We start from the raw sequence: 12,807 nt of genomic DNA, 5'->3' as shown, positions 1-12,807 counted from the left end.
ACGTATATTCTTTCATCTGCAGAATTGCAGCTAAGGTACATTCATTGAAGGGAATTAATAACCAAATTCAGTGCTGCTTTACTGCTTTGTTTTCAGACTCTACACTGGCTGTTCCACCTGAGGACGATGCCAGATTTCGGCTTGAAAAAGAAACTGTTCTAAAGGTAACCTTTAATATTATCTTTCATGTTCTGAGATGTAAGTTGTTTCATTTCTGTATTGTCAATTGTTTGGATGCAGTTAGAGTAATTGTGACCCTCGCCTCATATTCCTGTGTGGGCTTATTCTGTATTTCTGTTAATCAGGAGTCCATGCAAGAGTTAGAAGAGAAGCAGACTTCATCGAATGCAACTTCGCAGCCAACAACATCTTCTAGGAGGAGAACACACAGTGAATCTGGTACGTGCGGATTCGTGATGCAGAGCTTTGAGTGTCATGACAAGGACATCCTGTTGCCTTATTGGCCTTGAGAGATGCCAACAGTGTTTCTCTGTCTGAACCAGAGCGTTCAGTCTGGAAGAGATACGCAATTCCTTGCACTGCTCCAGTATCACATTACAGTTTGGATTACTAGGAGGTGTTAGCGAGGTAGAAGAATTTGCCTTGTGGTCTACCCAAATTATTGACATCAGCAGGACTTAGTCAGTTGTGCTGTCTTCATAATGAGGACACTTCTGTTTCTATTAATGCAGTCAAGTGCATTCCATGTCCCTTTGTAGACAGCTGCAACACTTCACATTCTCTTTGCTCTTAAAGCAGCTCTCATTGGATTTCAGTTGGTAATGAATGCAGTTGGATGTGTTTAGGTACCTGACCATTCCTTAAGCATTTCATGACAGTCTGCCCACATAAGCATCGTATTTGTCTCCAGTTCTTTACTGTAGTTAATTATGATTAGTAAATACATCTGCAGACCATGGAGTGTTTCTTCTGATAATTAGTAAATAAGAAGTTGGTCAGCAAAAACCTGTGTAACTTCAAATTGCTCCATGGAGATGTTCTGTGCAGTTGAACTTAAGTGCCACCCTTTGGGATTCCTTACACGACTTTGTTTCATCACTTCCATTACATTGTGAGTTGACACTTGAACTAACTGGGCAGTGATAACCTCCTGTCATTGCATAGGTGGTTTTTTTTCTTCAATTGCTTGGGAACATTTTAAAGTTCCTTAGTTTTTGTGTAGTGTTTCTTTTTTTTTTTTTTTTTTTTTTTTTGTGTGTGTGTGTGTGTCTTCAGCATAGACTTCTGTATCATTGGTCCAAGAACTGTGCTGCTTTGATAAGCGGTTTGCACTAAATTAAAAGAACATTTTAATGTTGCAACAAAATCTGATGGAGGGATGGAAAGTCACAGTTAATCATCATCACCTGTAATATTTAGGCATGACCCAGAGCACGTAAGGTCCTGTGTTGTGCTTACTTATTGTAGGTTTGATTATTAACTCTTGCCTTTGCATCCGTTTATTAGTTTGTTACAACCTTAAAAGTTCTTTTAATATAGTGTTTTTATATACACTTTTTTTCTAATTTATAGGAAATCTTCCTTTTAAACCACTGTTATTGTTAAATTGTGATGGTAGCGGCTCCCTTGGAGCCGCTTTCATAGTGTATAGCAAACTTGTGGTGGTACAGTATCAGTACAGCATGGAGCCATGGCAACTAAATGAGGACAACGATGGAGAGGAGCAACCCTTGGGCCTGGGGGCACCAAATTTGGTGGGGCTCTCAGGGCGGAAAAAGAAAAGGGGCTGAGCCAAGAAGCACCAAGGGAAAGTAAGAGAAGTCTCAAAGTATGTACAAGTGTTTTGTTCTCTTTTCTTTTACAATGAAAGATTCAAGACTTGGACACTTGTGGATTTTTTGGTGTGTTTCGCAGGGCCAGGTTGAAGTTGGACAATAGAGGGGCGCACAGAGGGCGTCTGTAGGGGACAGCAGGTTCTTAATGAGGTCTGCTGAACCAAGTTGTCAGCCCTCTTGGGGAACTTTCACTCCACTGTGCATATATACTGACTTTGTAATGCTTTCTTACACATTTTTTTGTTATCAAACATTCTAAAAGTCAGTGGAGCTGAATTTTGACTTGCCTGCCCCATAAATGCTGTCTCCCTACTGCTTATGCTGCTGTTGGTTGATGTATCAAAACGTGTTGTATGTAAAAAAGCATTGCTTTTTGGCTTTCAGACTAAGCATATTTAATAAGTACAATTTGAAGTATTTTCATGCTTCAGTTTTTATATAGTATGTTAGCCTTGAAGATTTTCTTGTTTGTGTGTTGTCCAACTCATTTGCATAATGATGTATTTGAAGAATTCAGAGTAAATAGAACTGCATTTAGTGCTGATACTAACTGTCAAATTTCTTGAGGTGTCTGAAACTTGAACCCAAATTGGCCTAGCACGAGGTCCTCTTCACACATTTGATCTGGGAGCAAGTTACTCATCTCCCTCCAAATTCTGGGGTGGCCTCATAAGCCCTCTGAAAATCTCTTTCTGTCCTCTGCCTGTAGAGGGGGTTAGTGCAATTACAATCCTATCTGTGTTGGTTAAAGTTAATAGTCTTATTATGAGTGTTGTGTGTGAAAAGAGGTAAAAATGCTTCCAGGTGTGCAGTTATTTTGTTTCTTACGTGTGGAGGCTGCCACTTGAAAGCTATACTGATGGCACAAAGAGGGAAAGCCAGCCCGTGAATTGCTGGTTTCAGGAACGTTTCACCTTTCATGGTGTTACTGTGTTGTCTTAAGTTAATTTCTGGTGCCTTTACTTAGTTCTGGATGATTTTAGTTTTCTCAAATTTCTTCTTACGTAAATTGTATTTGAAGCTGCTGTTTAAAAAAAATAAACAAAACAAACCTGCACACTGCATAGATGTTTTGGAGTAATAAAGATTCTTGAATGTGCCCAGAAGAAAATTCTTCAGATGATCTGCATAGTGACAGAAGAAAACGTCATAAGTCAGACAGCATCTCGTTGACCTTTGATGAAAGTCTCTCATGGTGTGTAGTCAGCGGGCTGTGCCGGGACAGAAGCAACAGCAGTGATTCCACAGACTCTGTTTCCATTCCTGTAAGTCAAAATACGTACTTGATTTTATTTCATTTGGTGGTACAGTTTGTAGTTACTGCAAGTGCAGATAAGCATCACTTCTGTAATTAATTTGTCTGAGTCTGAGGAAAGAGAAGTTAGGAGATGGGTGGATGGAATGGGATCCTTAATATGTTTGTTGACAAGGCTGGAGTGAGCATTTTTAAAATACCAACATTCATCTGAATATTCATTAAAAACTAGGCAAATTCTTACTACTTGGCACAGTATGGGAGAAATGTCAGGTACCTTTTGTTTTAAAATGAGCATTAGAGTGATGAAAGAAGAAAAGTAGTCACTGTATGTAATTCTTCATAGCTGTAGGCTGCTGGTAATTCCACTACAGCTTTGCTGCTGAAGACCTAAGCTGGTAGTGTTCTTAGTCATATGCTGGATTCTGAATTACTGAGCGCAGACTGTATACTAATGCTTTATTTTGCTGATGAAAAATAGAGAATTTAATGAACGTGCCAAAAGACAGCATGTGTTCTACACTTGTTAGGAGAGCCTTTGTGGAATAATAGTAGCAGTCTCCATGGTGGCCATGGGCTGACTGCTTCCTCTATTCCAGAGGCCACAGAAAGCTTTCAGCTAGCTTTGTTTAGCCAGCTGTAATCTGTTTGTCTCCTAAGTGCTGTTCCATCTAACAGCAGCTGTTCTCATGTCTTCCATAGCTACTACATTGTTCTATGTTTTATTATTTTCTCATCTTAACAGTGATGGTTATGGATGTGGTCTAGTGAGATTGAATGTTTTTCTTTCGTTTCATTCAGGATCTTGATGCCAGTTCGCTAAGTGAAAACTCTGATTGGTTTGACCACGGTTCTGTTTCAGACCAGTTTAGTGTAGAGTTTGAAGTTGAATCTATTTATTCAGAAGACTATAGCCATAATGAAGAAGGACAGGAGCTCACAGATGAAGATGATGAGGTACTTTAAATTTCCTTCCCTCAGCTCTAAAAAAAAAAAAAAAAAACCACTAAATGTTGAGATTCCAACAAGAAGCAACAGTAATTCTTCAGGTGTGCTACCTGACAAATTGCATCCACATGTTTGATTCCAACTCACTAGTTGGGGTTGAGACTGTTCTTATGTAATTAATTCTAGAGGCATTCATTTGGAGCTGTTGGACTTTTGACAGCGCTTCATAGTGAATGGAAACTTTCCTCGTAATGGTTTGCTAAAGAATTCTTGCTTCAGTGAATACATACATTTCATAGAGGCATGCTTAAATAAAGTTTTAGAAATTTTCTTTAGGAGGCTTGAAGGCAGTGCTATAGGTGTTGTCATCATTTTTGAGAGATCTGGATACCTGGACTGTCAGGAGGGAAGCAGGAAAATATTTTTTTTTCCTGTGTTTGTTTTCTTGTACTTAAGAGCTGAATTGGCTCGTGGCAAGATCAGGTAAGTACCAAAGGCAGAATCAGACAGGGGCATACATAAGCATGATTCCTGGGAGAGAAGGAATGGGACTGGCTGTAGTGATTTACAGTGAGTTAGAGTGCTGTGGAGAGAAAAAACTGGTTTGCTTTGGAGGAGGAAAGGACTGAGGTGGTCCCTGCTTCCAAGAGCAGTCAGTAGTGACCGTTACAGGAAGCTGGTGGTTGGAAGGAGCCTCTATAGATCACCCTGTCCAATCCTCCTGTTCAGGCAGAGCCACTCTAGAGCTGCTTGCCCACACTGCTTTTAAGACCTCCAAGGAGAAGACTCCGTAGCCTTTCTGGGCAGCCAGTGTCTGTGTTCAGTCAGTCACCTGTGCTCCAGTTGGTGCCCATGGCTGGGCAAAAAAAAAAACAAAACAAGCCAAAACAACTTGGTTTAGTCATCTTCATGTCTTCCCTTCAGATATTTTTATACATGAATGAGTCTGTCCCCACCCTGGGCCCCTTTTACACCAGGATGAGCTGCCCCAGCTCCATGTTTCTCTTGTACTGGAGCCCAGAGTGGATATAGTACTCCAGGTGTGACCCTACCAGCATTGAGTAGAACCACTTCTTTAGGGGTGGTTCTTCCTGTCTGGATGCTCTACATTTTTCTTCATTCCTAATGTGAAAGATTCTTCCTCATCCCCAAACTAGTCATCAAATTTTGTGGAAGTACTTTATAATTGAGAGTATGTGCATCGTTTCTTGTTACTGCATTTTATTAAAAGTAGTCTATCAGAAACCAGATTTTTAGTTGAATACTGTCAGTTACATCAGTGCTTTTGTATTTTTAATAGGTGTATCAGCTGACTATTTATCAAGATGAAGATAGTGATTCTGATTCATTCAATGAAGATCCAGAGATTTCTCTAGCTGTGAGTAAAATCTTGACTGGCAAAGCATCATCAGTTGGGTGAAGTAACAGTAGGTGGAGGCATGTAGATGAATCCAAAACATGGATGTTGTGAAAAATGTTTTTAGTAAGTTTCCTGGTGCATTAAGAAAAACACTAATTTGCAGTTTCAGTGTCTTAGAGGGGGGAAATTATTTTTGAGCCTAGATCTGCCTTATACAAAATGGAAAAACAAAACAAAGAAAGGGGAAAAAAAATCATGAAGTCACAATATATTATAAAAATGCTGTTCCTTTAAGTCATAATGTCTAGTTTTATTGTCCAGCCTGAGAGCCAATCCGTAGCACGGAGATGTGAGTGCACACCTGTTTGCAGAACAGTACTGTAAGCTGATTAGATGGCTTTTAAGTTTTGTCAGAAGGTTCCTGTAGTGGGGGAGGAAGTTCAGGATTTTGGAGCAAAATGTACAGGCACGAAAAAAATACCTGCTGTAATTTAAAAGCATCTTCATTTGTTGCTCTTCATAGTTGAAGTTTGAAGAATGCTGTTTTGAAGAATTACCTGAAATGTTTGTTCTTTGATGGTCTGTAGACAGGGGGGCCTAGCTAGCCCTGTGTTTTACAGATAGCAGTCTGAAAATGTAGCACTGCTTGTGTGTGGAAGAATACCTGTACTCCATTTTTAGGGATTAGGCTCTTAAGCTTTTGATGTTGCTGATGCTATTCAGAGGTCAAAGCAGAGAGCATTTCAGGTGTTCCAAATGAGAAGTTTTTTAATTTTTTTCCCCTTCTGCGTGTTGATTCTAAGGAGGTGTTTGCCCTTACAAGCAGGGAGTGTCTTTAGTGAGGTGGTGGCTTATTTTTGGAATGGTGTGGAGGAAGCTCTGAGATGCAGTGATGCAACTCTTCTTTAATGGCTGGTGTTTGGTGCCGGACACAGCGACGCCCGGCTGTGTCAGAGTGCCCTCATCTGGCCGCTCTGCACACCAGCAGCTCAGCATCCCAGCTCAGCGTCCCTTCAGTCTCCACTGTTTTCCAGTTGCTGAAACTCATGGGGTCAACGGCCATTTTGCCAGAAAGAGGTTTCTCAAATTTTGGCTAAGAAATAGTAAGCCAGTGTTATTATGCTTCTATTTTGTAAATCTACTGTAAGAGGGAAGAAAATAGGAAGTCGTGTAACAGTGAGGCTATTTTAATCCAGGACCAAAAAGCAGAGTTGAACACTGACTGGAATTCTTGTACAAAATTGTTGATAGCTCCAAACTGCTGTTATTTTAGCAGTAATGAATTCTTAATGATCTCTGAATACTTCAGTAATGAGCATTCTAAGTGGCTAAAGCTGTTTCATCCTTTAATTTACTAAAGGACTACTGGAAGTGCCCTGAATGCAGTGAAATGAATCCTCCGCTTCCACGCCATTGCCACAGATGTTGGGCCCTCCGTGAGGACTGGCTTCCTGATGCAAAGAGCGATAAACTGGTGAAGAGCAAATCAGAAGGCTCTTTCCACCTGGAATCTGACGAAGGTTTTGATGTTCCTGACTGTAAGAAAGTGAAAACGGATGAAGATAAAGAACCAGCTGTGGAGGAGAATGAAGATAAAGCAGTACAGATATCTGAGTCCCAGGAAAGTGAAGATTATTCTCAGCCATCTACATCTAGCAGCGCGTTTTGCAGCAGCCAGGAGGACTTCAAGGAACCTGAGAAGAAAGAAATGAAAGACAAAGAGGAAGGTACGGAGACCAGTCTGCCTGTTAGCAGCATAGAGCCCTGTGTCATATGCCAAAGCAGGCCAAAAAATGGCTGCATAGTACATGGCAAAACAGGACATCTCATGTCGTGTTTTACGTGTGCAAGAAAACTGAAGAAGAGGAACAAGCCCTGCCCAGTGTGCAGGCAGCCCATCCAAATGATTGTACTAACTTATTTTGGCTAAGGTGATGGAAAGCAACAAAAGGAGCTCATAAACTGGTACAGCAAATAAGAGAGTAAGAAATTATTTTTATATGCTTATTGCAGATGACTATTTTGGGTGTCTTTATGTTTGTTATGAAAAGTCATTGCTGAAGTAAATGCACTGGAGTTGTAAAGTTTAGCCTGATATTTGCTAGTTAATTTAACCTTGAACATTTTATATCCCTCTCAGTAGAAGTAACCAATTCCTGTTGGTCAGTGTTTGACTTTCCAGGTGTTTTACTGTGCATAAAAGTCAGTAACGTTTCAATTATGATATTGACTACAAATATTGCAAGCCCCTGTTCAGCGATGATCAGAAGAGGGACGTTTTGAAGAGTTCATTTAAAATCAGTTAAGAAGAAAGAAGATTACATTCCACAATCTGTTGCCTAGCGAAAGCACCAGGCAGAATCAGAACCATCTGAGTAAGTCAATAAAAGAACAAAATAGAGCCTTGTTTCCCCTCACTCCCGAAAAATTAAATCGCTTTGAGAAGGAGATTTTTTGGATGCTTGTTGGGAAACCAGGGAAGCTGTGGTAGAAAGTAACATTCAAGGTTTTGGGAATTGAAGAGGGTACGGTGTGTTTTGTTTCTGTAGTGTACTTTGTGAACTTCAGGGCTGTCTGAGTGCTCTGTGAGAAGTCACTGAGAGTTACAGTCTTACGGTTACCTCTTAAATGTCCTGAGAAAGAGACTTTGGACACATGGTGTGGATGTGGTGGTCTGTACTGTCCTCGTCATTTTAGCAAAGTGTGCAAGATGTGAACAGGAAAGAAAAAGTGAGGAACTTAGCTAAAAAGTAAGGCAAAGCACCAACAATAGGGGATGTTTATAGCTTGGTTTTTTTTTTTTCCTGCACTTGATTAAAAATAGTAAGAAAAAAAGTCCACCTCCACCTGCAGAGAGAGAGAAAGCTCTGTCATTCTACTTTGCTCAGATTGTTAAGTTCAGCAGCCTTTCTAACTTTTGCCATTGTCTTTTTTTGTGTATCACAAGAATTTTGAAAACCTGCTGCAAAGTTTTTGGCCAGATAAGAGTTTGTCTCAGTTGGATCCGTCCTTCTTTTAGCTCTTGTGCCCTCAGTGTACTTCCACAAAACCCTCGTGAAATTTATCAGTTTCTTTATGAAGAAGTCTGCTAATTGACTTTGGTCTGTGATGCATTCAAAGGAGATAACATGAGTGCATCTCTGTAAGCTGAAGTGTCTAAAAATGTAGTTAGATTTCTCATCTGATCTGATCTTCAGATGCAGAATTCCTGCACAAGTGGCTTCTGTCTCTTCCTGTGGATGACCCTAAGAGGATTTGGGTGTTCTCAGCTTGTTAATCTGACAGGTAGTTAAAGTTCAGCTGTCCTGCAGGGGCCTACAAATACTCTTGGAGTCAGGAGAGCTCCAAGAATGGAGATGAGATCTAAATGCAGAAGTTGTGCTGTGTTTTACCATCTCACAACCTTCAGAGAAGTGGCTTCCTTACCTTCGTGGTGCCAGTCCAAAACTGCCTCTGTGCACAAAGGCCTGTGGTGTTAAAATTTCTTCCACATCAAAAACCTGAAATATTTATTCCACTATAAGTGCCTGGAAACCAGGACTGGAAGCACCAGGAATACAGGGAAGTGCCTGCTAATTTTCCTAGTTACTTCCTTGTGGGAAATAAAAAGTGTACAGCAGAAACTTGGTAAACACGTGTGACTGCAAAGAAATTCCCAAATTACCTGAGTCAGTGATGTTTGTGCAGTTGAGCTGACTGCTGAAAGCTACTGCTAAAGGATAGCGGTAGCTCTGAAGCTTCACCGTTGTTCCTTTTAACTAAACAAAACAGAGAACTCAGTTGTGTGTTTCTTCAAAGAAAGAATTGCTTTACGTGCAGATCCTGACTCCATTCATACTGCTTCCTCTTCATTTCTCTGCATTTGTATTTGCTAAATTGAAGCACAGTGAAGCTTACAGAGACTGTTCAGTGCTGCTGCAGGTCAGAACTGATCAGCAGTCCGATTGGTCTGCAGTGTGCAGCTGGCAGAGAATTCCCAGCTTGTGTAGTTGGGAGAAGCACTGATGAAATGGGGAGTGCGCTTGAGAGACACTGCAGTGGACGAATAGTTCATGTCTTTTTCAGTTGGATACCTTCTCTGCAGTCACTGTGATTGCTGTAGAACCCCAGCTGTGGGAAGCAGCTGCCACTAACCCAGTTCCTGCTGGGACAAATTGTGCTGTTCTGCTCTGGGCATTCTCTTCCAGCTCCCTTGTGTGATCTCCATATTGGAGAAAAAAAAAAAAAAAAGAAATCAGCTCTTAATAATGCCTGAGTAGTCACAGCAATGATGTTGGTGTTTGCAAGCACTCAGCTTTGGGATTTTCCTTCAGAAACAGTTCCGTCTCATCTCCTATTAAACCTGCGTTGGCAGAAGGTAAAATGGGAGCATACAGCACAGCTGACTTCTCCATTTGTGATCTAAAGTTTTACTTCTTTAGCACATATTCTTTTGTGGAGAGCAGCCCTGGAAACACTCGCTGCTCCACACAGTGCTAAGGAGATTCAGGTGATTCAGGTGATTCAGGGGCCTGCGTCCTTGGCCATATTGCTCTCTCAGAGTAAATTTTTATTTTGAATTCTGTTTTCTGGCTTAATGTTATTTTTAACAGCCAGGAAGGTTTGCTGTTTGTTTGTTCTTGTCTTTTCCTTTCTTTTTTAAAAGCGTGCCTTACAAATAAGGGAGCAGAGTGGTGGGGTATTGGCATCTGTCTCATTTCCCACTGGAGCAGCTGCTGGGGACGCGCACAGTGCAGGGCAGACCAAGACCCAACTGAGAGCAACGTTGGTCACCCTGCGCTGCGCTGACCGTAAGCTGTTGGCTGCTCTCCTCTTTGTGGCAGACTTTTGCCCTTCCTTGTGTAAGGGTGCAAAAGTTGGCAACGTTGTAGCATGAAAGTGGACTCCTGTTCTTACTTGGTGAGGTCTTTGAGATTATTGAGTTATTTAATATTGTACGCATTTTAATCATTAATTTATTGCAGTTTGTAAATATTCTTGTGCTTATAGTTAGTGTTGTGAGCTTTAATTTATTGGATTGGTCTGTTGGTACCTGTACAGATAAACACATGTGCTTGCTAAGTCACAGCTACAAGAAGGACATTTAAGGAATTGTAGCATTAAAACAGAGATGCAGACTACATTCAGGTGGAGAGATGGAAGACATATGCCTTTGTTTTCATTTTTCCTTCCCTTAAAATCGTCTTGGTGTTGAAACTGTAAAATGCTTACTGAATAGAGATGAAAGCTAATGCGACATGAACACGGGGAAACTGCTTGGGTGGTGGTTTCTGTAGGAATGCTTCTGTCTCCCACTGCAGCCACACACAGCTCTGTTAACATCGGAGGGCAGGTCTGCAAGGTGGCCAGAACTGATCAGTGGGAGGCGTCGTATTGAATATCTGTGTTAGGAGTGATTGCCCTCACCCTTGGGAAGGTGACCAAGAGAGATGGGGGAACCAACAGAATAGAGAAGGGCCCAGTTCCAGTCACTGTCTCTGAGCTTCAAGTAAGCAGTAATTGGGTACAACTGCTGCAAGAACTCACCGTTGTTTGTTGTGTTGTGTTTTTTTTTTTTTTTTTAAGTGCAAGAAAATCACACTTGGATTAAAGGCTTCATTCCCTTTAACCAAGAAAGCTAAGTGTGGAGCGAAATACTCGAAGCAGCTTCTAACAGAAGTGTGGGAATGAAGCAGGTAACGGGGTTGCTGGTGGTAGCGAGTGTTTGTGCTGCAAAGGTTGGTTTTGTAGAGCAGCTCCTATGGAGCACTGTCTGTTTGTGGCACTGAGCAGTGTGATATCTGCCACGCTGAGGCTCTGGCTGTAGCTTCAGTGAGGAGGCTGATTTACAGAGGGTGAAGATGCTACAAAGGGTAACTGGTGAGGTGTTGCATTTATTTCTAACAGCCTGGTACATCTTTGTCACGGAGTTCCAATTCCCATGTGTTTGTTTAGATGTCACTCTGAAATTTCTGTATGGATGGAAGGACTTAAAGCTCTTTTTTTTCCCCTACAAGACAAACATGAGGACAAAAAGAAATTCCTCATTCTTAAAGAAAGCACAAACAAGAATAATTTTCAGTAAACTGTGATTATACAGGAGGGAGAGTAGGAAATTATTAAAGCATGAATAATGAAACAACAAAATGAGGTGAATAAATAAATGAGGATTGGGTTGAAACATTCTTTCTCATCTTAACCAGAAGTTGTGTTGTGTTTACCCCAGGCAGAGGAGATGCTTTGCTGTGCAACACAGCCTAAAGGGGAGGGCAGTTGATGCTGTGCTATGTGGCAGTAGAAAAGAGCTTTGAACACATGCACTTGTAATGACTTGCAGGGTGGCACAGCTCCTGCCTGCCTCCAGCTCTGCTCACTGCCTTTGTTACTCACAGTGCAGGCAGAGGTGCATGGGGGCTCTTGGAATATTGAAGGGTTGCGTCTCGCAGTGTTGCTTCCAACTAACGTATGCTTGCTTACCACAGGTGCACTGAAAAGGAGAACGTCTTTCTGTCGCATATATTGTATGTGTAGAAGTTGTTGTTGACACTTTAGGAAGTGTTGTCTCCTCTGTTTCACTAGATGTTGCTTTCAGGGGGCAGTTCTTGTTCTTGAGCTAAATTAGTGGCAGTCACCATCCTGATGCCATAACACCTAAAATATCAAATGGCATTTCCCAAAGCGGAGTCTTACTTTGTTGTCTGACTCTGCAGAGCTGAAATCATTATTAAATAGACAGCTGAGTGTGAGATTACAAACTATGCAATTTTGCCACTCCTGTAGGCTGCCCCCGTGACTTACTGGATGTATTTCTGTCGGTCATTCAGTGAGATACAGCTCTCTGCTCATTGCACAGAGTATAGTTACACTGACAAGAAGAATTCCCAACATGTACTACATTTGTGTTTCAAGTTTTTCCTTTTCTGGTGAAACTGAACATTTTATCTGTTTAAAAGCTTTAAATAAAGATGTTTATATCCTCCTCAGTGCTCTTTTTGTGTTTCTGATTTGATGTTTTTTAAGTGCTGCTTGATTTTTATGCATCTCTGTAACTGTAGAACAGCAGTGCAGGTTCCTGGGGTGGGTAGTACAGTCTACTCCTGCATCACGTTTTGAGGAGATGGTAGACTTCAGCACACTCCTGTTCCTCGTACCATAAGTGACAAAATCAGAAGCAAGGCTGTGCACTGGTACTCTCCTCTGACTTACAAATGCTCTGCAACTTCTAAAAGTAGACAACCCACGAGGTATGGCAAACAAGGGTACTGACAGTCTGCTGTCTTTCATACACCTATGTCAATCTGAATCTGCACTGGGGTTTCTGTAGCAGTGTGCACTTACAGCCATATTGCAGTATCTTAATGGGAGAGATAAGAGTGCAGGTTACTAACAGTGGTGTGTTTACAGTGCTGTACTTGCATCAGTGGACAGCTGTGTTCCTGCCAATCTCATTGACTGTACAGGAAAATACA

At 41.3% G+C, this 12,807-nt stretch overlaps 1 protein-coding gene across 5 annotated transcripts in view; it reads left to right on the top strand.

Moving 5' to 3' along the window:
* MDM2 (MDM2 proto-oncogene) overlaps nucleotides 1-12,321 on the top strand; it is a 33,188-nt gene extending 20,867 nt beyond the window's left edge. For 4 of the 5 annotated variants that reach the window (XM_052669161.1, XM_052669158.1, XM_052669156.1 and 1 more), the window contains 6 exons: nucleotides 97-164; nucleotides 306-399; nucleotides 2,901-3,061; nucleotides 3,853-4,008; nucleotides 5,300-5,377; nucleotides 6,720-12,321. In XM_052669161.1, the coding sequence (XP_052525121.1) occupies nucleotides 97-164; nucleotides 306-399; nucleotides 2,901-3,061; nucleotides 3,853-4,008; nucleotides 5,300-5,377; nucleotides 6,720-7,289 (1,127 nt within the window). In that variant the 3' untranslated portion in view covers nucleotides 7,290-12,321. The remainder of the gene's footprint in view (nucleotides 1-96; nucleotides 165-305; nucleotides 400-2,900; nucleotides 3,062-3,852; nucleotides 4,009-5,299; nucleotides 5,378-6,719) is intronic. The other variant, XM_052669159.1, reaches the window with a different exon arrangement.
* The last annotated feature ends 486 nt before the right edge of the window (nucleotides 12,322-12,807 follow it).

This window comes from Tympanuchus pallidicinctus, unplaced genomic scaffold (genome assembly GCF_026119805.1).
Source record: "Tympanuchus pallidicinctus isolate F22 unplaced genomic scaffold, pur_lepc_1.0 scaffold8, whole genome shotgun sequence".
Classification (NCBI taxonomy): Eukaryota; Metazoa; Chordata; class Aves; order Galliformes; family Phasianidae; genus Tympanuchus; species Tympanuchus pallidicinctus.
This window is presented reverse-complemented; position numbering and strand designations above follow the sequence as displayed.